The sequence below is a fragment of the Cynocephalus volans genome, chromosome 3, assembly GCF_027409185.1.
Source record: "Cynocephalus volans isolate mCynVol1 chromosome 3, mCynVol1.pri, whole genome shotgun sequence".
Taxonomy (NCBI): Eukaryota; Metazoa; Chordata; class Mammalia; order Dermoptera; family Cynocephalidae; genus Cynocephalus; species Cynocephalus volans.
Window position 1 is genome coordinate 17,977,527 of NC_084462.1, and position 27,911 is coordinate 18,005,437.

The 27,911-nt window shown below is 53.2% G+C and overlaps 1 protein-coding gene across 1 annotated transcript in view; it reads right to left on the reverse strand.

The window, feature by feature from the left end:
* Positions 1–2,078: 2,078 nt before the first annotated feature.
* The window catches only part of CARD11 (caspase recruitment domain family member 11), a 34,608-nt gene continuing 8,775 nt past the window's right edge, over positions 2,079–27,911 (reverse strand). The window contains exons 7-23 of the mRNA XM_063091503.1: positions 27,121–27,318; positions 24,803–24,979; positions 23,778–23,829; positions 21,771–21,853; positions 20,537–20,637; positions 19,267–19,319; positions 17,176–17,308; positions 16,309–16,510; positions 15,765–15,891; positions 13,186–13,426; positions 12,299–12,395; positions 11,720–11,815; positions 9,800–9,935; positions 8,394–8,573; positions 5,826–5,950; positions 4,187–4,302; positions 2,079–2,283 (exon numbers count right to left, since the gene is read on the reverse strand). Of these exons, the coding sequence (XP_062947573.1) occupies positions 2,079–2,283; positions 4,187–4,302; positions 5,826–5,950; positions 8,394–8,573; positions 9,800–9,935; positions 11,720–11,815; positions 12,299–12,395; positions 13,186–13,426; positions 15,765–15,891; positions 16,309–16,510; positions 17,176–17,308; positions 19,267–19,319; positions 20,537–20,637; positions 21,771–21,853; positions 23,778–23,829; positions 24,803–24,979; positions 27,121–27,318 (2,322 nt within the window). The remainder of the gene's footprint in view (positions 2,284–4,186; positions 4,303–5,825; positions 5,951–8,393; positions 8,574–9,799; positions 9,936–11,719; positions 11,816–12,298; positions 12,396–13,185; positions 13,427–15,764; positions 15,892–16,308; positions 16,511–17,175; positions 17,309–19,266; positions 19,320–20,536; positions 20,638–21,770; positions 21,854–23,777; positions 23,830–24,802; positions 24,980–27,120; positions 27,319–27,911) is intronic.

Below are 27,911 nucleotides of genomic sequence, written 5' to 3' on the forward strand. Positions count from 1 at the left end.
CTCACATCTCCTTGTGTGGTAGTTTATCTGGCTCTAACGAACCGCAACTGGGTTCGGAATCATGGCTTCTCCACATCCAGCACATTCAACTTGTTTCTGGGGGCAGTTCTGGCGAAAGCAGCATCACTGAGTAGTTCTTGGAGGGAAGTACTTTGTTTTTAAAGGTGTTGCACTCCCTCGCAAACTCAGAGCAGGTGGTGTAGACGTGGAGGATCAGGGAGGGAGGAGAGAATGAGGTGCCCTCCTGGGGGCCCCCCTCAGTCCATCCATTTGCACCTCCTGGGGCTTTACAGTGCACATTTGTCTTCTGAGGGTCAAAATGCCAGAAAATGCCACAGGCCACACAGTATTGTTTTTTAGAATAAGACATTTTATTAATAGAGTTATTTTATTGACAATTCATACCTTGACTATGTGGCAAAAACCTAGCAGAGGATCAACCCATGCCCCAGGCCCATGGTATCTGAAACTATAAAAAAGGTTGCTCCTATATCTGTTAGGAACTGCTCTAGGCTGCAAGTAACAGAGAACTGAAATAACAGCCATTTAACACAAATAAAATTTATTTCTGTCTCATGTAAAAGAAACCCAGGCAGCAGTCCCAGGCTCCTAACTGTAATCAGTGACTCTGGCTCCTTCTATCTTTCTGCTGTGTCTTTTGTGCAGTTTCCATCCTCATGATCACCTCAAGATCCAAGATGACTGCTGGAGTTCCAGCCATCATGCCTGCATCCCAGGCAGGAAACTGGAGACTGGTTGTTTGTCTGCTTTGTCTCTCCCTGAACCTTTTCTTATATTTCCCTGATTACCCTAGCCGCAAGGGAGGCTGGGAAATATGGTCTTTCAGCTGTGCACACAGATTCGCAGAATAAGGATTCTGTTAGTAAGAAAAGGAGTGTGGATATTGAGTTGTCAGCTTGCAGTTTCTCCCACAGTTCCCACAGACAGACAGACCTGGGTTTGATTCCAAACCTGGTTTGGCCATGCCCTGTTGGGTCCTTGCTTGGACAGTTTGCATCAAGGGGGTCAAGGAGAAGAATGCTTCTAGAACCCACAGGGACTTTGCTACCTGCTGTGGAGGAAGCATGGCTTCCCTTAACCCCAGCTCCTGGACAGTAAGAAGCAAGTCCACTAGAGGGCCTTACCCCACATGCTTCCTCCAGAACAGGAGGATGAAGGGAGGCTGTGCTGTAGGAATGCTAAATGCACAGGCGCACAGGGACAATAACGTGAAAGGAAGAGCTGAGTAAGAGGGTGTCTCGGCCTCAGGGCTGGAGCTGGGGGGATGGAGGGACATAAACAGCAAGACCCCCGCCCAAGCAGCCTATGAAAGGATGGGCCTGTCCCAGAGTGACCATATAATTTATCTTCCAAATCAGGATGCATTTAAGTCAAAGGGGGTGCTATTAATAATTACGCCCCAAACTCAGGTGTAAATCAGGCTTGTTCTGCAAAAACTGGGATGTATTGTCACCTTACCTGCACCCTACACAAGAACATGGGGACTGAGCCCCCTCTAGGCCTAAACTAAGCTCGCTGGGAGTGGTTTTCAGGTTAGGAAGGTGGCTAGAGCTGAAAACCTCTGCAAACTCTTAAATTAAAAAAAAAAAGGTTGAAAACAAAGAAATGGAGAAATTTTAATGCAATAGAAATAGCATGGTACCCTTCCCCTCCCACGCCTGTCCTGCCTGGGAATGTGCTTTTCCTGCATCCCCAGGCTGGTGAGCACCCTGGCTGGTGGGGTCCCAGCCCTACAGGTAGCACACCTGTCCCATGTGTTACATTCAACTGCTGCTCCGGTGTTGATGGGCTGGCTGGCCTCGGCCCCTGGCTTGGTGTCCTTTGCTTGGCCCTCTCTCTCTGCTAATGCCAGATGGGCCAAAGGATTCAGCCAGGTCAGCCTCAGGTGGAATAAACCCATCCTGCTCCTCCCTCCCCAGGTGTATCTGTCCCCGGGGACTCCCTGGAGGGGCTCCATCCCTGGGTAGGACAGAGTCCCCAGGCTGGGGCAGCTCTGTGGGCAGCAAGATGCCCCCTCGCCCCCTGCGGCATTGCTCAGACTCAGGGGTGCCCCCGTCTCACAGCTGGTCCTCGTCCACCCAGATGGTCTTGCGCTGCTCCTCGGCGATCTTGTCTTTGATGACGCGGAGCAGCTCCTCCACGCTGCCCCACATCTCGGCCTCCACCGTGGCGTACAGGCACGGCAGCGCCTCCAGCTCCTTCTCCTTCAGCCGGCACACGCGCAGGAACTCCTCCTCCGTCTCAGGCCGGGGCAGCAGCTTCCTGGCAGGAGAGATACGTGGGGGGCTGTGGCTGAGGCTGGACTGCCATGGTGTGGGACAATTGTCTGCCAACCCCTGGGAAAGCCTCAGGAAGTGGTGCTGATGCAGTGCCCATCCGCCCAGCCACTGTGGTGCCAGAGCACCCGCCCAGACACTGTGGTGCCAGAGTCACCCTCGCTTCTCTGGCCACCCCACTGACCGCTGCTGCTCCCCACCTCCTCCCTGCCCTGAGCTCCACAGCGTCCACCACCTCCTAACACACCGTGTACTGTCCTTTTATGTCCTTCATATGGAAATCCCAAGAGGTGAGGATTTAAAATAAATTGTTTTTAATTGTGATAAGATAAACATAAAATAAAATGTATCATTTTAACTATTTTTAAGGTACGTAGTTCAGTAGTACTAGGTATATATTCACACTGTTTTGCAACCACTTTCCAGAACTACTTCATCTTCCCAAACTGAAACTCTGCACCCACTGAACACGAACTCCCACTTCCCCTCCTCCCAGCCCCTGGCACCCACCCTTCTACTTTCTGTCTCTATGAATCTGACTATTGTAGGGACCTCATGTAGATGGAATCATACAGTATCTATCCTTTTCTGACTGGCTTTTTTCACTCAGCATAATGTCCTCAAGGTTCACTCACGTTACAGCACGTGTCAGAATTTCCTTCCTTTTTAAGGCTGAACCATATTCCATTGTGTGGATGGGCCACCTTCAGTTTATCCATTCAGCCATCGATGGACACTTGGGTTGCTTTCATCTTTTAGCTCTTGTGAATAATGCTGCTATGAACACGGGTGTACAGATGTCTTCTTGAGACCCTGCTTTTGATTCTTTTGGGTGTGTACCCACAAGTGGAATTGCTAGACATACGGTAATTCTATTTTTAGCTTTTTGATGCGTCGTTGTACTATCTTTCATAGCATCATTTTAAATTCCTATCAGCAGTGCACAAGATTCCAATGTCTCCACATCCTCCAACACTTGTCATTTTCTGTTTGCTGCTAGTGGCCATCCTAATGGGTGTGAGGTGGTCAGTAGGGATTTTTGTCTTGTTTGCACTTAATGGGTACTCAGCAGATATTTGGTGAAAAAGAACGAAGTGGCCTAACCTCTTGTAGTCTCAGTTTCCCCCTCTGTAAAATGGGGTCATGACATTCATTTTGTAGTTGCGAACAAAGAGAGATGGGGGTCCAAGATAGTGCCACTTACAGGCAGGTCTGTCCTCATTGCTCAGGCCCCGAACCTCAGGGCCATCCTCTCTTTCTTTCAAACCCCATAGTTAACCCTTTCACAAAGCCTGCAGGCTCGACCTTGAACACAGGTCCAGAGTCAGACTGTTTCTCATGGTCTCCCAGACAGGACCCTGGCCCTACACTGTCATCCTCACCTGGGTTTATCAACACAGAGGCAAGAGGGAGCCTTTTACATACTGAGTTAGACTATGTCACTCCTCTGCTCAAAACCTTCACGAGGAATAAGATGGTCCTTCCTGGTCTACACCTGCTTCCTCTCTCTGCTCTGTCCAAACTCTGGAGTCCTTGGGGCTGTCCCTGCCTCAGGTTCTGGGTGCCCGCTGTTCCCTCTGCCCAGACTGCTTCTCCTTTAACATCTGCCCTGCCCTCCCCTCGCTGCAGTGGGTCTTGTGGGCTCATCCCCATGTCCCTCCCCGACCACCCAGGTGTTGTGGCACCCCACCCTGTCCCTTCTAGTGCTTGTCTCCACTGGATGTGTCCTACATGTGTGAGTCACTGTCTCCACTGCAAGGTCAGGGGCTGTGTCTGCCCTGGACTGGGGTCCTGCCCTCAATGAAGATTTACTAAAGGGATGGGCGGAGGGACAAAGGCACCCAGGGGAGATGTTAGGGAGAGGAGGGGGTGGCGCGGGGAGACCCTACCTGAACCTCTTGATGTTCTTCTCAGACACCCGGATGAAAAGCACGATGGGGTAGATCTTGGACTTGATCAAGTCCCTCGTGCAGCTGATCCCGGCCTCCAGCAGACAGTGCTTGTTCTGTGGGCACAGCAGCCAGAAGTCAGCAGGGGGCCCCAACCTTCCCCAACCTATGGGGGCACCCAGATGGGGACTGGACATAGCATCAGGCTCCAGGGGACAGATGGGGGGGTGGCGGGAAGAGCCCTGAGGGCCATTGGATGAACCAGATAAAAACCCAAGGTGAAGCTGGGCCTCAGGGAGACAAGGCCCCCGCACATCTGGACACCTTGCATGACTCTGCTGAGCACAGCGATCTTGATCTCATCAGCAGAGACCAGGCACAGTCTGGGGAGAATTAGGCAGCGTGAACAAGTTGGGATGAAACACCTGCTACTCTACTGGACTTCAAAGGCATTCTCGATACTAGCGAGAGGGTGGAAAACACATGAAATGTGAGGCAGGCTGGAAGGCCCTGGGTATCTGCAAGTGTTCTTAACCATGAGCCTGTCATTTCTGAGAAAGGACAATCCCTGCTTTGCTGAAGGCATCACTTAAAAACAAACAAAATTTTCCATCAAAATAGAACATAAATATAGTGTTTTAAGTGCACGGCTCAATGGATTTCATGAACTAAACATACCCAGGTCCAGAGGTGGAAAGGACCAGCCCAGAGCCCTCTCAGGCTACCTTCCAGTCACTGTGGTCTCAATCCATCACCCACCCGTCACCATGTAGCCACTACCTAGACTTCTAATGGCACAGATTCATCAGACAGCATCACCTTTTCAACTAAAACGATCTTGGCTCCAACCCTGCCTGCTCACCTCCTGTCCACTCCAGCTATCAGAATTTTCTAATCTGCTACGTCCCAGACTTTTTTAAAAACAACAAACTGCTCCCAGCTGGCTGACAGCTCTGCCTGTGCTCTTATCTGTGTAAGTGACAATGTGGAGAGGGCACAGGAGTGACCATCAGCTGGGTGGCAAGCATGGAGTTCCTGGCTGGGCACCTGCCACTGCTGTCCCCAAGGGCACTGCCCACCATGGAGCCAACCCCCCAGGACTCTGGGGTAGCATCCCACTGCCACAGGCTGAGAGCTTTTCTTCCATCGAATTCTTGAACAAGAACCCAATGCTGAGGGCTGATGAGGGTCACATCTGCACAGATGCCTTTTCTGCATCACTGCCAATAACTCTTCTGATGTCCTGGTTTCCCCTCGTTTGGCGGACGCAATGACTGCCACCCGCTCGTGCGTCCTGTCTCTCGCTCTGACATGCTCCCTCTCTACCTCTGGTCCTGTTATCACAGCCAGACACACACACCCCTAAACAATGCAAACTAGCATACCAGCACCAGGAAGCCATCTAAAATAGAAGGTAGTTCCAAAATCTAAAACCACGTCAGAGCCCAGAGAATGAGGGCATGGGGGAGAAAGTTAACATGGGCAGGTGCGGACAGGAGGGGAACGAGACAGTTTGGCCATGAGGAGGTGAGAGCGACTGTTCACCCCACCCTCGCCCATGGCCCAGGTGGCTTCACAAGGATAGCCAGGCCGGTGTCATGGCCCCGACCAGCCTCCTAGCACCCCAGCACCCCCTTACCTTGGCTGCCACAGCCTCGATGTTGGCAGGAACAACACATTCAAAAGTGTTGGGGTTCTTCTCTCGGGAGTAGATGATGGTCTCTGTCTTCTGCTTTCTGAGGAACTCCTCTCTTGTGACAATATCTGCGGAGAGAGGGGTCTGTCCTGAGGGTGGCACGAGGTGGTCTTGGGTGGATTGTCTCACCCAGGCCCTGACTGCCTCTTTCTGGGCTCTACAGAACTTGTTGTCTGATCCCCTTCTAGCCATGTTTAAATGAATCTCGTCTGCTCCACTAGACGGTGAAGCTCCTTGAGGGCAGGGCCGAGGTGACACTTCTTCACTCCTCACGGCAGCCCACCCAGCAGGTGTTTAGTAAATACTTGTGGTTTGGCTTCTCAGCAGTAAGTTTTGCCGGACAAAGCAGCTCAGGCACTGTGGTGCAATTCTGATCACCAGTCGGCAATCATGAAGAATCTCCTGCTTCACCCATCCATCAGTTTATCCATCCATCCATCCATCCATTCATCCATCTATTCATCCATCCATCTACCCAGCATCCACCCACCCATCCATCAGTTTATCCATCCATCTATCCATCCATCCACCCATCCACCCACCCGTCGATCCACCTATCATGCATCCGTCTGTTCAACCATCCATCTACCCAGCATCCACCCACCCATCCATCAGTTTATCCATCCATCCATCCATCCACCCATCCACCCACCCGTCGATCCACCTATCATGTATCCGTCTGTTCAACCATCCATCTACCCAGCATCCACCCACCCATCCATCAGTTTATCCATCCATCCATCCATCCATCCATTCATCCATCTATTCATCCATCCATCTACCCAGCATCCACCCACCCATCCATCAGTTTATCCATCCATCCATTCATCCATCCATCCAACTATCCACCCACCTACCTGACCCTACTAAAGGCCAGGCATTGGAAATAAAACTATAATAAAAGCACAGCTATTATACTCAAGGAACTAGGATCTAGCTGGGGAGAAGAATATGGAACATGGATAATTATAAAACAATTTAGAGGGTGTGATGATGGGTTACTCATTCTGAGAGCACTGAGGATGTGTGGCAGAGAGGCAGGCTTCCTGGAGGAGAAGGTGCATTTCGGAGGCACCAATTCACTTGCTGGGTGAACCTGAACATGTCTTTAACCTCTCTGGGCCTCAGATTCTCCACTTGTGAAAGGATGAGAGAGAAGTAAGTCCAGGCCTGAAAGTCTCTGCTCATGTCCAGGCTGGCTTGGGGAAGCCCACCTCAGTCCTCAGGTTCAGAGTGCAAACTCAGCCCATGGGTTAGTGAGTTGGGAGGGGTCTGAGAGGGAGCCTCCTTCTCCCACCCTGACAGTGTCCACAGCCACCAGGGAAAGACGGGACACATCTGCAGAGTCCAGTGGGGGCTAAGTGGGATTTTCAAGCAGGACTTTTCACCAAGCATCCTATCAGACAAGGTATCAGCTGAAAAGTGCTTGGAGGCCTCAGGCAGAAGTGAAACCCTTTCCCTGAGCCTGTCCCTGGAGTGGTGTGTGTGACTCTCAGGGGTCAGGGAGAAGGGCACCAGGGCGCATTCCCTCAAAAGGTTCCTGCACCCCAACAGCTGGGCCTCGGGGGCCATGAAGGCACTCAGACCCTGCTGAGGAACAAGTTGGGCCATAGCTGCTGCTCAGAGAGGAGTGGAACCTATGTCTGTGCCCTGTCTGCTCCACCTGGGGGACAGAGAACCCCTGAGGGCTGGGCACTGCCCACCCACAAGCTCCCCAACCTCTAGGAAAAGTGGCCGCCATTGTCCTGGTTTTACAGAAGAGGAAACAGAGGTTGATAACTTATCTGAAATCATGGAGACAGAAAGAATTGTGGTTACCAGGGGCTGGAAGTGGGGGGAATGGAGAGGTACTGTTCAATGGACACGGAGTTTCAGTATTGTGGGATAAAAAGTTCTAGGGATGAACGAGGTGATGGCTGAACAACATTGTGAATGAACTTAACGCCACTGAACTGTGCACTTAAAAAGGTGAAGATGGTAAATTTTGTGTTATGTTTATTTTACCACAATTTAAAAAACCCTGAATGTCTGACATTTAAGTGGTCCGGGGTGGGCCTGGACATCTGTATTTTAAATACAGACGATTCCGACAGTGACTCTAGTGTCCAGCCAGGATTGGGGCTCAGCGTCTGCCTCATCTCATGCCAGCTGGTGGGGTGGGTACTGTCACTGCCTCCGGCTACACACGAGGACACTGAGGCCCAGAGTGACAGGTGGCTCACCTTGTGCCTAAGGGCCTTGAGTGGGGATCCGAACTCCTGGCTCACCCTGTCACCCTCAGTGTAAATGGGGGAGAGGAGGTCTGCTCTCCCCACCCCCTGGGCCACTGGGAACTCAGGCAGGGAAAACGTGGAGACCAAGGCTTTCCACTCCCTCGCCATCTACCCCGGGCGAGGAGGAAGTGCTGCCCATTGAATCCACTTCTCCAGCCCTGGGATGAAGGAGGAAACAGGGAGGAGGATCATCACTGTGGGTGGGCGTCCCAGGGTGGCTGTGTCTGGCTGTGCTCACCTGACTTGCATATGGTGAACTCCATGGCACCCCCCGAGTTGAGAAGCTTCTGGACCAGCGTCTTGGCCAGCATGGTGGGCGTGAAGAGGACGGGCCGGCGGCGCTCGCAGTGGAAGGCGCGCACCAGGCTGTAGGGGATGAGGCTGAGGTTCCTGCTGAGCTCGTTCTCGGGGTCCAGCTCTGGTGGGGACAGGAGAAGGCTGGCTGTCAGAGTCCTGCCTGCCAGGGACACAGGGCAGGGAGGCCCTGGGCAGCCTCTTGGCCCCACAGAGCCTTGAAGGCCTTCTGGGGAGGATGGGACACCTGGGGCTGGTTCTTGCAGACAACTGCGCAGAGCGACGCTCACGCTCCATCCAGGAACGTCCTGAGGTGACCGTGGGCCGGGCACTGCTCTGGAATCCAGGCTGACCAGCCCTCCCTCTGGGTGCTCACATGCCATGGAGGGCAGGTGGTGGTGGGAGGCAGACAAGGAAGGGGTCACAGATACATATAAACCCTGCTCATCGTGGACATGGCTGAGCTGGGAAGCAAGACATCGCTTTAGTGGATAGTCAAGGACAGCTTCTCGGAGCAGGCGCCTGACTGGGACCAGAATGGTGAGAAGATCTGGGCAAGAGCAGTCCACGCCGAGGGAAGAGTGGGAGTGGTAAGGGGGCAGGGACGGCCGGGCAAGGCCTTGGGTGTCTTTCGGGAGCACTGAGAAGCCTCAAGCTGAGGCAGGGCGTGACTGCACAGCCTCCGCTGCAGTTTCAAGCCGTCTCTGGCTGCTGTGTGGGGAGCGACGTGGAGGCCGGCAGGGGTGCGCGGATCTGTTAAAGGCTGCCCCAGGCAGCCTGACCAACCGCTTCCCAGAAACCAGCGGCTCGTCCCTTCACTTCGTCCCCTGACCTGGCTGTTCCAACTCCTGAATGGCCAGCCTGTGGGAGGAGGCCTGGCCTTCCTCTGACAATTAACGCTGGGCTCGGCGTCCTTTCCCCGAGCGTGGCCAGCCTGGCCCCGGGAGGGACGCGGGGAGGGGCTGGCTGGCAATCAGCTGGGTTTGCCACGGGGGACGGCAGACCGGGCAGCCCCTCACTGGCTTGACAAATGGCAAGAGGCACTCAGTGGGGAGAGAAATCAATAAATAAATACTTCACAGCAAACAGTGCCAATTAACATGGGCGTGTGGGCCCAAACCAGCTACAGCAAGTGTCAGTTGGGGGTGAGCTTGGCAGGGACGTCACCACGGGAGGCGCATGGCCCCCTGAGCCAAGGCTGGCCAGAGTTTCCCTTGCACCTCTTCCCTTTCCCTTTTGAAGGAGCAGATTTCCAGCCGCTTCATGGGGTTGATATACCTCCCAGGGGTGAGGGGTGTGTGCCTGTGTGACCCGTGGGTGGCAGGGAGGGGCCAGGAGGTCACTGCGTACCTTCCTGCTTCTCTGTCAAGAGCTTGGTGGCGTCTAGGGAGGACCGGGCCAGGCTCCCCAGCGGGCTCCCGGAGATGATGCGGACCCGCTCATTGCTGTTCATCCGCTTGTACTTGTTCTCAGACCTGCTGACAAACTGCAGGGACAGAGGGGTACTGTTCTCCCTGTTTTTGATTCTAACCAGACTGAGCAGCCTCAATCTGGAAAAAAGTCAGACCTTTGTTCAAATCCCAGCTCTGCCCCTGGGGGGTGGACCTAGGGCCAGCCACTGCCCCTATAAAAATAGGAGATACCTAGCAGGCGGCTGGAGTTCTTTAGCTATTGGATAGATACCATCAGCTGTCAAAAAATGTCCCTGCTCTCTTCCCCAACCAGGCCTTGATGAATCAGTCAGTCCATCTACATTCCCGTGAAAACTCTGGGTGCAGCCTCGGCTGGCACTTTGAGACCTGACATGCCCCAGCTGGTGAAGACCCCTGGCTGGGAGCCCCCTTCAGCAGGGACAGTCACAGACTGGTGGGCATGTGCAGGCAGACAACTTCATCTCCCCTAACACTCCCCACAACCCCCATCTTGGCATCCCCAAGCCCTCTGGAGAGCACTTGCTCCCTTCTATAATTCACAGAGTTGAGTCCTGGAGGGCAGAAATGGATACCTCAGCAGTGGGTACCGAGCCCAGGTTTGTACCTATACCCTGGGCTACTCTGAGCCTCTCCACACCCTTCCTTCTGCAGCGAAGAAAATCCTACGGGGCTGAAATCTCCGCCTGGCTCTGGGGTTAACTGGTCACGTGTCTCTGGAGGAGACTCTCAAAGTTTCAGACTTGCTGACACGTGGGCATGTTATGTGTCATCTCAGATGGTCCTGCCCCACTGCGCAGACTCGCCAGGGTTCCGTCCCACCTGGGTGTCTCTCTACCACCTGCTTGTGTCTACCTGGGGTTTAGTGTCACACTGCAGGCCATTTCTCTGGGTTTTGTCTATTCCGACATCAGGACGGAGCAGTGGAGCATCACAATGACTCCACTGGGGTCTAATTAGTGCAGCTCCTGCAAAGGAACATGCTCATGTGGCCACATTTCAACATTACTCTCTCAGCTTTTGTCAACTGGTATTATAAGAAATGGCCACAAAGAACATTTCTGCATCTATGTAAAATCACTTCTGAGGATATTGCATGCTATGCTAGTCAATGTTCTTTGTATAACGATCCATGCAAAAAAAAAATTTCCTTTCAGAATTAAGTACAAGGGAAAAATCATTTCTGGTCCCAAAGAGCTACCATGTTCTCATAGTCAGGTAGGATTTTTAAAAACTTGCTGGGTTTAGCTTTTTTCTGTGGCTGCCAGGATGCTCAATTAAACTGAATGCTCAATCTGAGGAACTAAATTGCCTAGATATTTGGAATATTTGTTTTCTTCTCCTGATACACTGATTCTGATTTTTCTTTTTTTTCTTTTTTTAAAGATGACTGGTAAGGGGATCTTAACCCTTGACTTGGTGTTGTCAGCACGACACTCTATGAAGTGAGCAAACCGGCCATCCCTATATGGGATTTGAACCCATGGCCTTGGTATTATCAGCACCACACTCTCCCAAGTGAGCCATGGGCCGGCCCCCTGATTCTGATTTTTCTATGAATATTTTTAACAGCCAAGTTGTTTAAGTTTCTTTTAGCCATAAGTTTCCTCAAATCTTTTGTGAAAGTGGGATTTGCTTCCAATGGGTGTAGAGAGTGTCTACCAACCTGTCATTGAGAGGATAAAATGGGACAGGAGATGTGAGCACTATGAAAAGTTGCGAGTGGTGTACAAACACAAAGCACTGTTATTTTGATACGGGTTTCTCTTCTTGGTAGGAAGAGGGCAGAGCTGCAGCAAAATGTGATTGAAAAGTCAACAGACACTCTGGGGAGCCTTACCTGAAGGAGTTGGCCAAAAAGGAAACTTGCTCGTGACAGACGGGGACTGACCCGGGGGTCGCTGGTTGAAAGTGTTTCTTCTGGCTGCAGAGTGTTCTGAAATGAGTTTATCAATCAGTCAGACCTAGCTGGGCTTGGCAGGATTCATGAATGCAATAATACTGTTGAGAACCAGAGAGCTGTCCTCAAGCCCCCTCTGTGCTAAAGCTTCAGCCGTGGAATCAAAGAGTTTCAGATGGGGAGCAGATGGGGAGGGGTAAGAGGAGTCCTGAGACTTGGGGAAGGCTGCTTGTCCCAACAGGGACCAGAGATGTAGAACAAAGGCCTTCCTGCATTCCAGCAGGACCAAAAACCTTGGTTCAGCAAACACCCTCTTCTCTTACAAAGTAAGATCCTGGGGGAGAGCACAAAAGGATGGGGCTCCTTCTGGTGGAGGTGTCCTATTCCGAAGAAACCAAGTCCCCCATAATTGACCATCCCAATAATATTAATGGATATTCTTACTCCTTCCAAAAGGCAGGTTTGAAGCTGGCAAGATCCCTGTCCATGCTGCCCTGGGAGGGCTGCTCGCAGACCTACCCGGAGTGCCCTTAGGGTGTGGTGGGCGGTGTCTGCCTCCTCCCGGCTGCCCCTGTGCATCAGGCGCTGCAGCTTGACCAGGAGGAGCTGCTGGGCTCTGGGGAGGCAAGAGAAGAGGAGCCTCAGGGGCTGGAACAGAACCCAAGGCCAAGCACGTGGAAGCCAGCAGGGCCACTGCAACATGCCCACGTGGGTGGGGTGTGTACCTGGCCCTGTGCAGAAACGGCCCTGTGGATGGGGTGAGCCCTGAGCCTGAGGGAACCCCAGGGAGAATGTGGCACCTCACATCACTGTCTGAATCCTACTTTAGCACGGATGTATAGTGGGGCTGAGGCAAAGTGGCTTAACTTCTCTGAGCTTCAGTTTCCTCATCTGTAAATCTGGTCTGATGCTGCTTACCTTGCAGGACTGGCCTGAGAAACAGTGTTACAGTCTTATAGATGCTATAGTGTTGATGTGCAGTTTTAAAGTCTTATAGATGCTTTCTGGATACCTGCTGTGGTATCTGACACATTGCCTGTGCTCAGTCCTTGCCAGCTAGTACTGCTCTAATTACACCACATTGTTGGGGTGTGGCCTACGGAAAGGCAATGACTAGCAAACACAACAGGGCAAAAAATTGAGTGCCAAGCTGTCTAGTTGTTACCAGACTGAAAGAGGCTACTACGAGATTTTAGTGAATGGCGAGAGCAATGTCCCCGGGAGGCAGGAAAGGTTTCCTGGAGGAGTGGGGACTGGGGACCTCACTGTTAATGGGCAAAGGAGTGGCCTTCCATGGCCTGGGCTCCTCTGTAAGCCGCTTTGCTGATGTTCACAGCATCTCGTCCCCCGCCTGGTCCCTCCACAGAGTCAGGGAAACTGAGGCCCTGCCCAGGTTCTGGCCTCACCTACTGTAGCTGGGAATGGTGCCCATGTCCAGGTCATGGTCCATGAAAGGGTCGACCCGTGCACACAGCCACTCGTGCCTGTCCTGGTACATGGTGTCACGAACATGCACGACATCATCACACTTCAGGGACATGGAGCAGGCGTCCAGCTGGCTGGAGATGTTCAGGTTCAGCCGGATGTAGAATGAGTCCCCTGATGTGATCAGGCCCTCCTCCATGTCCTTCAGCAGTTTCCGGTACCCTGCAGAGGGAAAGATGTTCCAAATGTGCACCAGCTGTCTATTGTGTAGGGCCCCCAACAGTCAGGGCACCTCCTAGAGCAAATTCACTCACCACCATCCTCAGAGCATATGCCTGTGGGATACGTTCCTTTTACAATTCATGGCTAGGGAAGTCTTTCCTCCCTGATGAATGGGTAGCCATGTCATTTATGGGTTTTCCTCTGTCTTGGCTGCCAGGAATCTTAGAGCTAAAATTTTTACCATGTTGCAATGATTACCTTTCCTAGCATTTCTGCTATAATCTCTATGCCTTCCCCACCATTACATGGTACTTCCTTCTTATTCTTTATTTTTTAATTGATGCTTAAGTTACACACAATAAACTGCACACATTCCTAAGTATTCAACTTGATGAATTTTCACAAATGTATACACGTGGGTAGCCACCTCTGAGAACCCTCTCTATCAATTTCCTTCACAAGGGTAACCTTTATCCTGGCTGCTATCACTACAGAAAAGCTGTACCTCACTTCATAGAAATGGAACCAAGCAGAATATAGTCTTTCACTTCTGGCTTCTATGCTCAACATTATGTCTGTGGGATGCATCCATGATGTGGCAATGTAGCAGTAGTGTGTTCTTTTTCAGTGCTGTGTAGTATTCCACACCAGTGCATTTACCCATTCTCTTGTGCACACATTTGCATCATTTGCAGTTTTGCCTATCATGAATAAATCTGCTATGAGTTACACATTGCTTGCAGTGGACATGTGCACTCATTTCTCTTGGATATATACACAGAAGTGGAATTACTAGGTCATTGAGTATACATATACTTAGCTTTAGTAGATACTGCCAAACGGTTTTCCGAAGTGGTAGGACCATGCACATGTTGTTTTAACCTTATTTAAATGTCATCATCCTTTCAAGTAAATTTTTGCAAATGTTTTGGAAGGGCATAAGCCATGAATACAACAAATGCAGCAAGCTCTAAGTGAATATCCATGATATAAATCTATAATATGTATCCCTTAATCAGTAGCACATGCAGAGGGCTGCATAACACAGCCAGGCCCAGAGAGGCTTGTCAAATGTCCACACTGCACGTTCCAGGGACATTTTTGGCTGTCTGGGTTGACTGGTTAATGTTCCCATTGACTGGGCATGGAGAGACAGGGATTCCCTGTTGGTTCTTTCAGGGGCTTTGTCCAGAGCATCTCAGAATCCTTCCTGCTCACCGGGCCAGGGTCAACACCAATTGCTGTCTGAGCTCTCTGCCTGCCATGAGTGAAGTGCCTACAAACAGGACCCTGCTAGAGAGAACTTTCTTTCCCTGGAGCTCCATACTGTAGGGCTATCTGCTCACAGCTCTGGAGGGGCACTGCTCACATTGTGTTTTGTGACAGGGCTGGCCAGTGGGCAGGGCAATGCCCAGAGATTTTCTGCCAGGCTGGAAAACCAGGCCACAGGAGCCAGGAAGAGCCAGCCCTACATGTGGGAGCGACTCAGCCCTGTGTTTGGGAACAGAGTGTCGTTATCATCTTTTGCTCCAGCAGGAGACTGCTGGGAAGGAGCATGAGCAGGCAGCTTTGGAGAGCAGCTAGAGAGAAACTGGCTATTTATGCTCTGTTGAAACATTCATGAGCCCTGGCGGTTAAAAATAAGATCCAGCTGCAGAGATAATCATGCAGGAAAACCCGGAGGTGAGAACAGAACTCAGACTTTGGGAAATAGAAAACAAGGCTCAGAGCTCTCTGCCCAGGAGTCTTGGAAGAGAAAGAGGAGATACGATTAAAAAGCTGCTGGACGCCAGATGAGAACGGTGAGGCCCACCTGCCCTGGAGCTGGGGGACCACAGAGTGAAAGGCTTGGGGGCTGAGATGTGGCTCAGTGGCCTGCTTGGCTGACAAGGCCACCCACAGCTGCTGCCCAAGGCAGGGCCAGGAAGCTGGAGAGAGGAAGCAAACAGCAACCTGGCGGGCAGAGGGGTGAGATGGGCCAGGCAGGGAAGCAGCCCGTCAGCTGGGGCATTTGTCTCCTCCTGCCTGGCTCCAACACACGTGCTTGTGGCTGGGGATGCTGTGTCCCTATGACCAGGCAGGCAGCCCGAGGCACTCCAGGGCAGGTGCATGTGGACTTACCTAGAGAGCCCAGTGCTAGACAGAAAAGCCCTGCTCACGGTGGTCTGCATCCCTGCCTGCTCTCCCACACCTGCCCCTGCCCCCATCCTCCTGACAGCATGGGGAGGGGTTCATTCCTCCCACTGGAACAGATGAGCAAGTAGAGGCGCTGGGCGGTGAGGTTCCTTGTCTAAAGTCAGGGGGCCCCCCTTGTCTGTCCTGTTGGCCGAGGCCTCACCTTCCTGGTTGACCTTGTAGTGCAGTGTGACGGGACCACTGCACCTCTGGATGGTCCAGTGCACCTCCTCCTTTGTGCATGTATCCAAGGGGACGCTCTGCCTCTCGCCTTTGATGCAGCCTTCTAGCTAGATACAAAGAAACATTATTCTTCTCCGGGCCCATAGGCTAACAGAGCTGCAGTGTGAGACTGCTCCACACAGGAAATAAAAGTATCTGTCCCTGAACGAATGACTAGCTCAGCACTGCTGAGAGGAAGGAAAGCATCCTGCTTTGGCGGGATGAACTGGCCTCCCGTCTACTCTCCTAGAGCACGCGTGTGCTGGGGTGTGTGCACGCGTGTGCATGTGTGCCTATGCACAGGCTCTAGAAACACAAGTGAGGAGTGGGGAGGGAGGGACCTGGAGATGCTGACAGCCTGGCCACCTCCTGGCCGGGAATCTGTAGCTTAATGCAGGGCTCAGGGGATCTGCCCCCTCCCTCCATCAGTAAACGTCACACCTCTTTGGTTGTGCTGCCCGCTCCCACGGCCCCCGGTTCCTCACCAGCAGTAGCTGGTGGCCCTCATGGAGGCCCGCCTTCTCGGCCAGGGAGCCTGGCTTGACTGAGTGGATGAAGCTTCCTCGTGCATTGCCCCCCAGCAGGGTGAGCTGGGAGATGAGGCTGTCACCATTCAGTGTTGTATGCTGCACTGAAGGCCCAGGACCCCGCACGTGCCCTCCAGATGTGACTGAGGGCCGGAATGGTCTGTATCAGGAAATAAAACAGTAGTTAGGCAGCTGGGCTGAAAAGAGGAAACACTCTACCCAGGACATGCCAGAGGATGGGTGGGGACCCGGTAGTGCAGCCCCCTGCATTCATCAGATGCTGGGGTGTCCTGGCTCCCAGGGGTTGCGATCACACCACAGCCACCTTACTGGCTACGTCAAGTGAGAGCTCACAATTGGCTCCTGCCATAAGAAACACAGATGAGGAGCTGAGCCGCCCTCCCTGGCCGCAGCAGCCACAGTGAGACACTGTCTAGGCTGAGACCTGAGGCCACAGGGCTGACTGCCTGCAGTGGCTACCCTGCCCCTGCTCGCCACACCAGGAGGGGCTGCTTGAGCACTGCTCACTGAACTTTGGTGTGTCATGGAAGGGCCCCAGGCCTGTCAGGCAGCTGGGTAACGTTTCTTTTTCTACTAAGCTGTGCTGGGTGGCCCTGGGCAAGTCCCTTCATCTGGAGGCCTCGGTTTCTTCACTTGGACAATTGGGGGAAGGGGGACAAGAGGAAGTGATTTCTGACTCGGGGATGCTATGATTCCTAGACTGACTCAGATGGTCCCCTTTGCAGGGGAGCGAGGGAGTGAGAGGACTTTATCCTGTCCTTGTTCCCCGTCCTGGCTTCCCCTTTCCCACAACCGCCATGGTACCTTTCTAGAGAGAACTTCCTAAACATGAGGTTGACCTGCTCCAGATCATAGGCGTCCAGACCCTCAGACTGGTGGGAGGAGGAGGAGGAGTGGATGGAGGGGGGCCCAAAGGAGTAGCGCTCATGACTGTCATCTGCAAAGGAGAAAGGAACTGTTAGGCCCCAGCAACAGCCAGGGGAAGTGCTGAGGGGTGGCCCTGGACCTGCTGGGATGGCCATTAATGACGGAAGGGAAGTTGGCCTGGGCACTGGGTGGTGGACTTGGAGTCCTCCAGCCTCTGAGCTCCCTCCCAGTCTCTCAAGAGCGTGGTCTATGAGCGCCCCCAGGACAGACGGTGGAGTCCTCGATTGTTCTCCAATAAAGCCATTTCCCTGCCTGCAGGAGTCCCCTCTGATTAGGAAGCCTCACCAAGTATCTGGATTTTTAAGAATCCCTTTTTGTATCTGGAAAGGGGGGAGCTTCCTGTGAATAGTTGCTAGCTCTGCTTTGAATTGGTTCCCCAGATTTTCATTTTGGGACCACTTGGGTCTCACTACCACCCACTGGCTTCCTGGCCTATGGGACTGACCCAGGTCTGGACCAGATATGGAGGCCCCTGCCTGTCTTTTCACCTCAGCTGGACCCCAAGGACCCTGGGGGAAAGATGACCAGGCCATACAACTCCTGGACACTGTGATGGAGGGATTTGCAAATCCTGCTTGGGGTTGATAACAAAGGCTTCTCTGCAAAGGGATTTTTTCCCGACGCTGCAAAAATACTTTGGATGGCTGCCCAGGATTCTCTTCCCAGCTCCCTCCTTTACAAAACTCTTTCAATTCTTCTCATTACCCAGCCTCGATTAGGTGCTAACCTCTCTTTAACACTTGATAGCTTCTGATGGTCCCCCATTAAGAAGGACCACTAATCTTTTATCTGCTTGCAGCCTTAGCTGGCAAGGGGTGGAGGCAGGTTAGGGGGAGCCCTGTGACTGAGGGGACTGGCAGGGCACACCCGGAGGATTCCGAGCTAGTCTCCCTTACTGCCAGCTTTGTAGAACCAGGAGAAGCCACCACCTTCCCGAGGCACTGAGCCATCTCCCGAGGGGCCTTCCTACTCAGCCCTTCCTTTTCTGCCTCCACCTGCTGATCCTCCAGATGCTCCTTGGGCTTGCAAACCTGCATCTACCTGCCCACTGGGTTACAGCTATATCACCACAGTCTCTGCCAACGCAAGGACTCAGGGACATGAGTCTCTGTGTCCCATGCACCTAGCACAGGGCCTGGCGAGGCACGTGCTGGGCTGAAGAGGACTTCCTGGCTGGAAGAGGAGGGTGGTGGGTGTCTCACACACGTTCTCTGCAGCTGGACACCAGGCTCTCTGGACGGCCTATTCTGGGCCAAGGGAATACCCGCTCCATAACTCCAGTTCTACCCATGGGGCCATTTCAGGGTTATCACATGGTCTCAGTCCCCAGTGTCTGCCTGCCTTATACCTCCAATTTTAGGGGATGGAGAATAACTTTGATTCCCACCTGCTTCAGCTGCGGTCCCCACTGCCCCATTCTTACTACTCATTTTGTGTAGGTTGGTTAACAGCTTAACACAAGCATTTCTTATGAGAACTCCCTGCTTCTAATCCCCCCTCCACTCTACTGTTTTTAGCGCCTCTAAGACTTCGTTTCTTCATCTGTAAAATGAGGATGACAACAGCATTTCTGAAAGCAGTTGTGGAAATCAGATTAAGCTGGATCAGGTACACAGGTCAAGCACCTTCACAATGCTCAGTTACAGTACATGAGAACTGTTCTTTTTAAAAAACCCAGACCTAATTCTGATCCCTTGCTCAACAGCTGGATGGCCCCCTATTGCCTACAAAATTGGTGCATCTCCCGGCCACAGGTAAGAAGCCCACCTGAGACAGGCTTATCTTCTGTGCTCAGGCACTACCCTTTGAATTCATTCCGTACATACTTCCTGAGGACCTACTATGGGCCAGGCTCCTTCCTAGGCAGGCCCTGCTGGGAGTCAGAGGCCTGTAGGCGGTGGCCCTGCTCATGCTGGAGTGCAGGCGACACTGCACCCGTGACACCCCTCAGATCCGACAGGTACGTACCATCCAGGTCTAAGGCGTCAAACCCACCACTGTCATTGTCCTCTTCGACTGTGCTGCAAGACACAAGGGAGGGATGGGGAGGGCATTTGTGTGCGTGTGTGTAGGTGGGTGAAAGGTGGGGGGCTTCCGGAACACCCCAGCTTTCTGGGAGGCCTTGGTTCTGAGAGGGCAGTGTGGGCAGGAAAGGAAGGCCAGAGGCTGGGCAGAGGGGTACGGGGCAAGAAGGGCTGGATGAAGCCGCACCGTGCAGGTTTAGGGGCGGCAGGACAGCTAGCAGAGGGTGCTGCGTCCTCCAGCAGGTGAGGAGGAAAGATAAAGAGCAGGTGCGCAGAGGTCCCGACAGCCCCACTGCTATCCATTTCCTTTTCACTCTTCTTTGAAACAGAGAGTAATTAATATCCATTTGTACTCAGATGGGCTGCACGGCTGGATGGATCTAGAGAGCCGAGTGCCCTCCAGACAGGAGGGGATGGGAGCAAACCTGAGTGTGCCCCAGGAGTCCTCAACAGAGTCATAAGGTGGTGGCGGCATCAGTGTAGGGCCAATGTGGCTTCCAAAAGCCACCTCCAGCACCTCCTCAAGCTGGCCAGGAGACAGCAGCCTGCCAACGACGACTGTGAGGAGTGGTCCCACAGTGGGGAGCGAGCTGATGGACGGACTTGGGTGGCTCTTTGCTGCTGGCCCAGAGCCGGACAGGGAAGGTCACGCTGAGGGGGCTGCATGCAGGCTCTTGGCAGGACCCGGGATGTGCATCCAGCCCCCTCAGCCACGCCTTGCTCTCAGCCCCTTGGAAACCACCCAACAACCTCTGACTTTGAATGTGATGTGCCAAATATCTGGCTGATTGTAAACACCTGGATGCCAGGGTCACCTCCACTGTGATTATCCCTGTTGAGGACATGAATTATTTTGGGAGGTGTGGAAGATGGGGGCAGAAAGTGGGAAAGCCACTCATGGGTCTCTTACTCTTCTGCTGAAATAGCCAAGCCCTGGGGCCACAGGAGATAAAACCTGATTTCTAGGCAGGATGGGGCCAAGTGACACAGGTTTTGTCATTTGACAGCTGGCTGGGTGACCCTGGGAAGGCCACTTCCCTTCTCCGAGCCTCAGTCTCCTCATGTGAACAATGCACACCATCCTGCCCACCTTTCAAGGTTGCTTCAAGGACTGCTGAATTAGTAAGAGTGGAGTGGCATGGGGACAGGAAAGTGAGCTGGCACACAGCAGGGCCAGGCAAATGCCCCGCCTCCTCCCTCCACTTGCCACACACCTGCGATGAGGTGCGTCTTCCTTATAACGTCTGACGATGGAGTCGTTTCCTGGGGGTTCGGCGGTGATTGACATGATGCTGCTGCGGCTCCGGTGGGGCTGCTTCCAACACACACACGCAAATGTGTTATGGGAGCTGTATATTTATACGCCAATGCCTCTGTGGGCATAAATATTATATACATGGGGACTAAATTTAACTTGGATTTGTTCCTGCCTCCAACTCCGGCAGCAAGCTCATTCTCAGCAGCAACCTTGGCCGGAGAAGGCTTGTGCTCAGCCTGGGGCGGCTGCAGCCACTGAGCCTGGAGCACATCTGCTCGCACATCTGCTCCAGGGGAGGATGCAGGAGGAACCAACCAAGGCTCGGCAGGCCAAGGTGGTGCCTTGCTACCCTGCACAGGCTGAGGTCCATGTCCCCGAGGCTGTGCCCGCTGTGGGCACCTGCTCTGGACACAATGGAGAGTGTGGGCCCGGCATGTGGGAGGGGCAATGGATACCCCCCCAGCAGCACAGCTGCTGGAGGGTGACCTTTGAAACTAGGCCTGCAGGCTCCTGGCAAGGGCTGCCTAAAATAAGAGTCTTGGATTTTGCCACTCAGAGCTGCTATCAGACAGGAATCATTCATTATAAAATCTTTGCCTCCCCCAGGGCCTGATTTTGGAAGCTGAGCTGACAAACTTCCTAGCGCTTCCCCTTGGGGTTAGAATTTCTAATCCTGTGCCTTCTGCTGTCTGGCTGGGGGCGAGTGACACTGGATCTGGTGGCTGGGACCCTGCCTGGCTCTGTCCAGGTGGGCTGGAGCCGAGGAGTGGGGGCCTCTCTTGGGTCGAGGGGGCCCCAAGCCTAAGCTCTGCAGCCACTTGCCTCCAGCCACTTGCCTCCCCAGGCTGCCAGAGTTGCCGGCGGCTGAGAAGTTGCGGCAGAATTTTCAGCTGCCTGTGCAATTCGCTATGGCCCCTCAGAGGCCCATCTCCTCCTCCCACCAAGTGTTAAATTGGGAAAGGAGGCGGCAAGAAGGTGTAAATACATTGTAAGGCTGTGGAAACATCTTTAAATAAACATAAGCAAGGCCAAGGCTGCAACCCTGAACAGAGAGTGACGCTGCTCACAGGCCTGGGCTCAGAGAGGAAGGCAAGGTCGGTTGGGGCCTGGGGGTGGACAAAGCTGGTGGCCCTGGGGACAACATTCTGCAAGGGGCGTCGGTGGCAGGGTCAAGCAGGACTGCAGCTCACCATCTTGGTGAAGGAGCTGGTGACAGGCAGAGAATTGGAGGAGCTGGGGCTGGCGTCTGTGCCGTCTTCTTCGTGTCCCTTAACTGTCCTCATTGGAGATGGGGCAGGAGAGACAGAGAAAGGGGTAGGGCGGGGGGAGGGTTTGAGGTAGAAGAGAGAGGGGAGAGAGGAAAAAGGGTGGGAAAAGGGAAATCAGAGCCACTGTGGCCAGTGAGCAATCAGCTTTTCTGCCTGGCTCTGGGTCCCAAACCTCCTTTTGCCAAGGATGGGGACGAGGCTCCTCTTTCCCTTGGGGGCTTGCTTGCCCCTCTCTGGCATCCGCTGGAAGAAGAGCCCTCAAAACCTTCTACTCTTTTTTCCCGGAGGGGGGCTGGTCTTGTTTACCAACATATCCCTGCCCCCAGCTGGGGCCGGCCCAGTGTGGCCTCAGTCAAGGCTGAAGCATGTCACTTGTCTCTGGGGATCTATGTTGGGAGGGGGTCCCTGGCTGGCAATGGACAATGGACAACTGGGAGCACAAGCCTCTCAGTGGAGCAAGAATACTCCTGCCCAATTACTCCATCACTAGAATGGAGTCCACCTTTCCCCGATAAACAGGGTTGGCTGGCTGGGGGACTAGGGCAAATTGGGAGCAAAGTCTGTCACCTCCTCAGAAAAACCTTCCTTGGTGCCCTCCCTGCTCCATCATGGGCTGCCTGGGGCTTTGTGCACACTCCCCTCAGCCCTCATCAGACGGCTTTGCCACTTGTGTCCCTCCCCCACCGCTGTGCATTCATGCATGTGTGTGCACGTGCACCCAGGCTGTGGGCACCTTGAGGGGAGGAACTGTGTGTTGTGCTTCCCTGGGCCACCAGCACCTCACACTAGGCAGCCCGTCATGGTCTGGTGAGGAGCAAAAAAGCCCCACGGCCCCACTACACATTTTCTCTTCTTTTTGGGGCAGACACCCTCTCTACCTCCCATAGGCCCTGGGTCCTTTGCACATCCATTCTGATAAAAAAGGTCGCTGAGATACCTGATGTAGCCATGGGGGAGCTGGACCAGACCCCTGGCTCTGGGCTCCCTCCCCTGCCCTCTGTACCCCAAGAGAGCTGCCTAAAGCCCTGGTCTGGACTCCTCACACTCCTGCCCTCCTCAAAGCCCTTGCTGGGGCAGGATGAAGTCCACATCTTTAGCGTGGCACTCCAGGCCCTGCCCACCCCACGGTCTCACTCCCAACACTGTCCTGCTCTGTGCTCCGGAACGGCAGAGCAGCTTTCCGCACCACGCACGCCTGTCCCACCTCTCTTTATGCTCCCTCCCTCTATCCTGAGGAGTCCTTCCAGACACTTTGTCCACTGGCCAAAACTTTCTCTTTTCCAGGCCCAGTTTAAATGTCCCCTTCTTAATGGATCCTTCTCCAACCTTGAGTGTCCCATACACTTTCCACCTCCTCACTATGGTCCTGCCTGAGTGCATAGGCTCCAGGGTCATCTACCTGGACCTTCCAGTACCTGGCACATAGTAGGTGCTTGATGTGCCTGGGAAAACCCTCGCTAGCCCATCTGTCACTCCTAGAGCCACAGTGAGGACAAAAGAGAGGAATCCTGAAGGCAGTGTGTGTGTATCTCAGAGAACCAGGGGCTTACGGATGAACCGGCAGCCTCGCATGCCCGGGACCACCCAGCCAGAAGTCTTGGAGAAAGGTCAAGCAATCCTCCAGCTAATAAGCCATGAGCAAAAATGCACAGTTCAGCTGAAGCACTGGGGGCTCTGGACAGACCCACTGGGAGGGGCAGGGGTGGTGGAGGAACCACAGAGATGATGTTTCAGCGGTCAGGACTCCTGCCTGCTTCATAAACAATGAACATTAATTACCATCTGGATGGACACCCCACCACCCTGGGACCCCTAAGGCCCAGCCCAGGTTTACCCTGCAGGACTGATCGCTCTAGTGGGAGAAACAGATGGACTGAGAGTCAGAGTGACAGATGAGACAGGCGAGAGGGATCCGGGCATCTCACTAACCTTGAAAATCTGATGTTCGCTTCAGGCTGATGGGGGATTTGGCTCTCTGCAGCTGAAAGAGAGGGGAGGGGAAGAAACAAGACACAGGACACAAATCAAACAAGGCCCTAGACACATGTCACTGGAGCTAAGGAAAAAAATAAAACAAGGCGAGCCATCCTGCCCCTCATCACACAGCCACCTGGGTCGGCACAGAACGCACACAATGCCCATCTCCTGCTGCCGGGACAAGAGTGGCAGCTCCCCTGGGCCTGGATCAGGCAGCTGTTAGTACAGACAAGCTCTCCTCCTGGGAGGCTGTGCAATATGGCTTCTAGCAGAAGACAGGACAAGAGCCAAGCACAGCAGAGGGGAAGGGGCGATGTGTGGGGAATGTGAGGCTAGGCAGAGCGGGTCATGATGCGGGGGAATCTTCAGGAAGGATGGGGCTCTCAGGCAGCTGCTCCACCTTGGCACGAATGCTAATGGCTCCCCAGTTGGGCTCCGATGTGTGCAAGATGGGGAGAGGCAGAGGCACGTCGGGCCCTCTATGAAATGGTCTCACTCACTCACTCACTCACTCATTCATTCACTACTCATCAAGAGTCAGCCATGTGCCACAGATTGCACTAGATCCAGAGCAAAGTGGCAAGATTACTGCTGTCACTTCAGCTCCTACAACGGTGCCTGGCATGGGATAGGTGTATAATAGGCACTCAATACTTATTTGGTTAATAAACAAATGAATTTGGAAATAATACTTATTTCATTCTCTCTCTCATTTTTTAAATTTCTATTACTTTTATGAGAGAAGGAATCAGTAAAAACAATAAACAAGTAAAAAACATGAGTTGGCATGATTTCTGTTTCTGGGACTGAAACAGGTCAAGTCACATCTGGGCCCAAGTCCCAAGCAGAACCAGGCATGGCCACGCCGTGCCACCGCCCGCCTGCAGGGGGCTCCCATCTCCCTGTCCCTCCCGCCCCTCAGTGGCCTGACAAGGCACCTGCGCCACCTGCACCATGGCCCCTCCGCATCCAAGCACCTGGATGCCCTTCAGATTCATCCTGCGCCTGGGTGGGTGGTAGGGTGGGAAGTATTTGCTGTCTTCAGGGGATTCCTCTGAGGTTGAAGAATCATCCGCTTCTTGACCGTTGATCCTGGGGGTGGCATCCCCAAAGTTCTGAGAGATGATGGTCACTGGCAGGTTCCTGGGCAGACTCTGGAGACAGAGAGAAGCCGGAGCTGGTGGTGGGGCTTGACGAGCAGCCTGGCCAGCAGGGCAGCTTGGCTAATGGTGTCATCGTTCCATCGGGCACCCAGACTTGAGACTCAGGGCAGCCTGTTTTTCTCCCTCGAGCCCAGCGTCCACCCGGAAGCCAAGAACATCATTCTAGCTCAAGTCTCTCCTCCTCACGGCCTCCAGTCCCCTCTCCCTCCTACCAGCAACCTGGACCAGGCCTTTGTCTTCTTTATAACAGTAACGGGATTGCCTCCTAACTGGCCTTGGCCCTTACATCAAATGTGCCATCATCATAGTTCCAATTTCTAGCCCCGTGCCTGAACCAAAAATACAAAAACTACCGCTGAATGACTGACTAATGAAAAAAAAAATAAAACAGTGTCAGGAACTGTCCTGAGTGCTTTACATCCATGATCTGATTTAATCCTCTGTGACAAGTATACATCGTCAATAATCATTTTTCATAAAACAGGAAGCTGAGGTGCAAGAGCATTATGTGACTTCCGTGTGGCCCCCACAAAGCCACACACACTCTCATGCTGTGCTGTCTCCAAGCCCAAAGCTTGCTGCCATACTTCCCTGCACAAAACCCCTCACGGTCCTAGAATAGCAGCAAAGCTCCTTAGCACGCAGCCCACCCTGGCTTGCTCCGTTACTTCCTCCTGCCTCTCCTCACCTCCCACTCCAGCTGCATCGTGGCCTGCAACAGGAGGTGTCACGCCTCCAGGACTTTGCTCATGCTGTCCCTGTGGCCTAGAATGCCTGGCCCATCTCTCCTCACCTAATCAGGCGCCATCACACCTTCATGCATGTATTCAGCAGATCCTCACTGAGGGTCTACCCTGAGCCTGGCACCATGCTAGGCATTGGAAACAGAGGGGACTGCATGGAGCTTATGCATAATTACAAACCATGGTAAGTACTCCAAGGAGAGAGTGAGAGCATATCCAGAGGCTCCTGGCTTCCATTAAGGGGGCCAACAAAAGTCTCCCTGGGGGGCCGGCCCATGGCTCACTCGGGAGAACGTGGTGCTGAGAACACCAAGGCCCCGGATCCTATATAGGGATGGCTGGTTAGCTCACTGGTTGAGCGTGGTGCTGACAACACCAAGCCAAGGAATGAGATCCCCTTACTGGTCATCTTTAAAAAAAAAAAAAAGTCTCCCTGAGGAAATGGCACTTCATCCAAGGCCAGGTGACCTGGCCAGGTGACGCTGGGGGAAGAGCACTCCAGGTGGGAGTCCTGAGCTCCTATTGTAGAGAATCTTTCCTGAAACCCAGAGGGAGTGAAGGCCTCCTCCCTGGCCTCCCGTAGCAACCCTTTAACTTGGAATTTACAACATTATGTTGAAATGTCTTTTTCCTGTATTTGCCTCCACTGCTGGATTCTGAATCTTCTGAGGGGCGGGGGTGGGTCTTATCACAGTATCCCCAGGCCATGGACTAGCTGTGCTCTCTGGCAAGTTACGCAGCGATGTGTGTCTGGGTCCCTTCCTTTGTAAATGAGGACAGTAAGTGTATCTTCCTTGCAGGACAGTTCTGTGGGGTAAGTGAGATGTTGCTCAGAAAGCACTTAGCACAGTACCTGCATTTGATGGTGCCCGAAAAACCCACAGCTACAATAAGGACAACGTCATCTACCTTGATGGCAGCATTCACTCATTTTTGAGTGCCTGGGGCCCTGCTGGGAAATGTACTTTGAAATTCACACTGTCCGTAAGTGAGAGTTTACACTGGGCCACCAGCAACTTCAAAAGCAGGGCATCTTAAACCCAGTGACCCTTCAGATGGTGGGGGCAGCCCCCATGAGAGGCGAGCAGCTGGCTGCTGTCAACTGACAGGGTGCCGAAGCTCCTAATGGAGAAGTTACCCAGCTAGGAAGTGGCCAAGCCAGGATTTTAACCTGCATCTTCTAACTCCAAAATTAGTGGTTTCTACTCATCACTACACAGACACATGCAGAAGGTTAAAGGACAAGGTGTGGGAGGGAAAAGGGGTCCTTCTGGCTTCAAATGTAAGAGGAGCCACTGCACGAGAAGGTGATGACGCTGGACACCCATCAGCTGGTGTCAGGAGGGTACCTGGCTCAGGTGTGGGGGACACGGCCCAGCCCAGTCCCACCTGGTCCAGGCTGCCGCTGTCCTTGGAGAGGCGCCGGAGCTTGCTCTCAAGGTTGACGATGCAGGCCTCCCGCCGCACCATCTCGATCCTCATCTCGTCATTCTTCTCCTCCAGCTCGCGGATCTGTTTCCTGTACTTGTCCTTTTCGATTAAGCACTGTGAGTATTGGGTCTGCGCTTCGTCTCGGGAGTGGAAGGCCTGCCAGGGAGAAGGACAAGGGCTGCTGAGGTTCCCCTCCCCGCGCCCCCGACCAAACCAAATCGGATCCAGGGACCTGCATCATCTCCAGCACGGGTGTCAGCCACACCGTCTGCTGCTCTTCTCTTGACCCCAACTCTCAGGCATTTCAGTTGCTACCATCCTCATTAATACTCTCTTAGAGCTGTTTTTCCAGCCCTTGCTAGTGTCAGGCACTGTGTTAAGAGCTTCAACGCAGCATCTCTTGGAGTCCACGTCCTGTGCTTATGAGGTAGGGCTACTGTAATTATTCCAATTTTACAGATGAAGGCGCTGAGGTTTCCAGGGGGTGGATACTTGCCTGTAGGCACCTACCTTATGAGTGACAGGCTAGGATCCCAACTTGCCCCTCCCACTCAAGAGACCAGGCATTTAAGAACCATGCTTGGTTGTGGGAGCCATAGGAACCCAGCTCGGACCCCTGTGATACCCAAATGCCTGTGAATTCTGAAAGACTTTTGAGATAGAATTCCTCTTTGGAATAGAAATAGGGACGATGGATTCATGAGTAATCCCTGTATAGTCAGTGACACTACACTGGGCAAAACACTCTG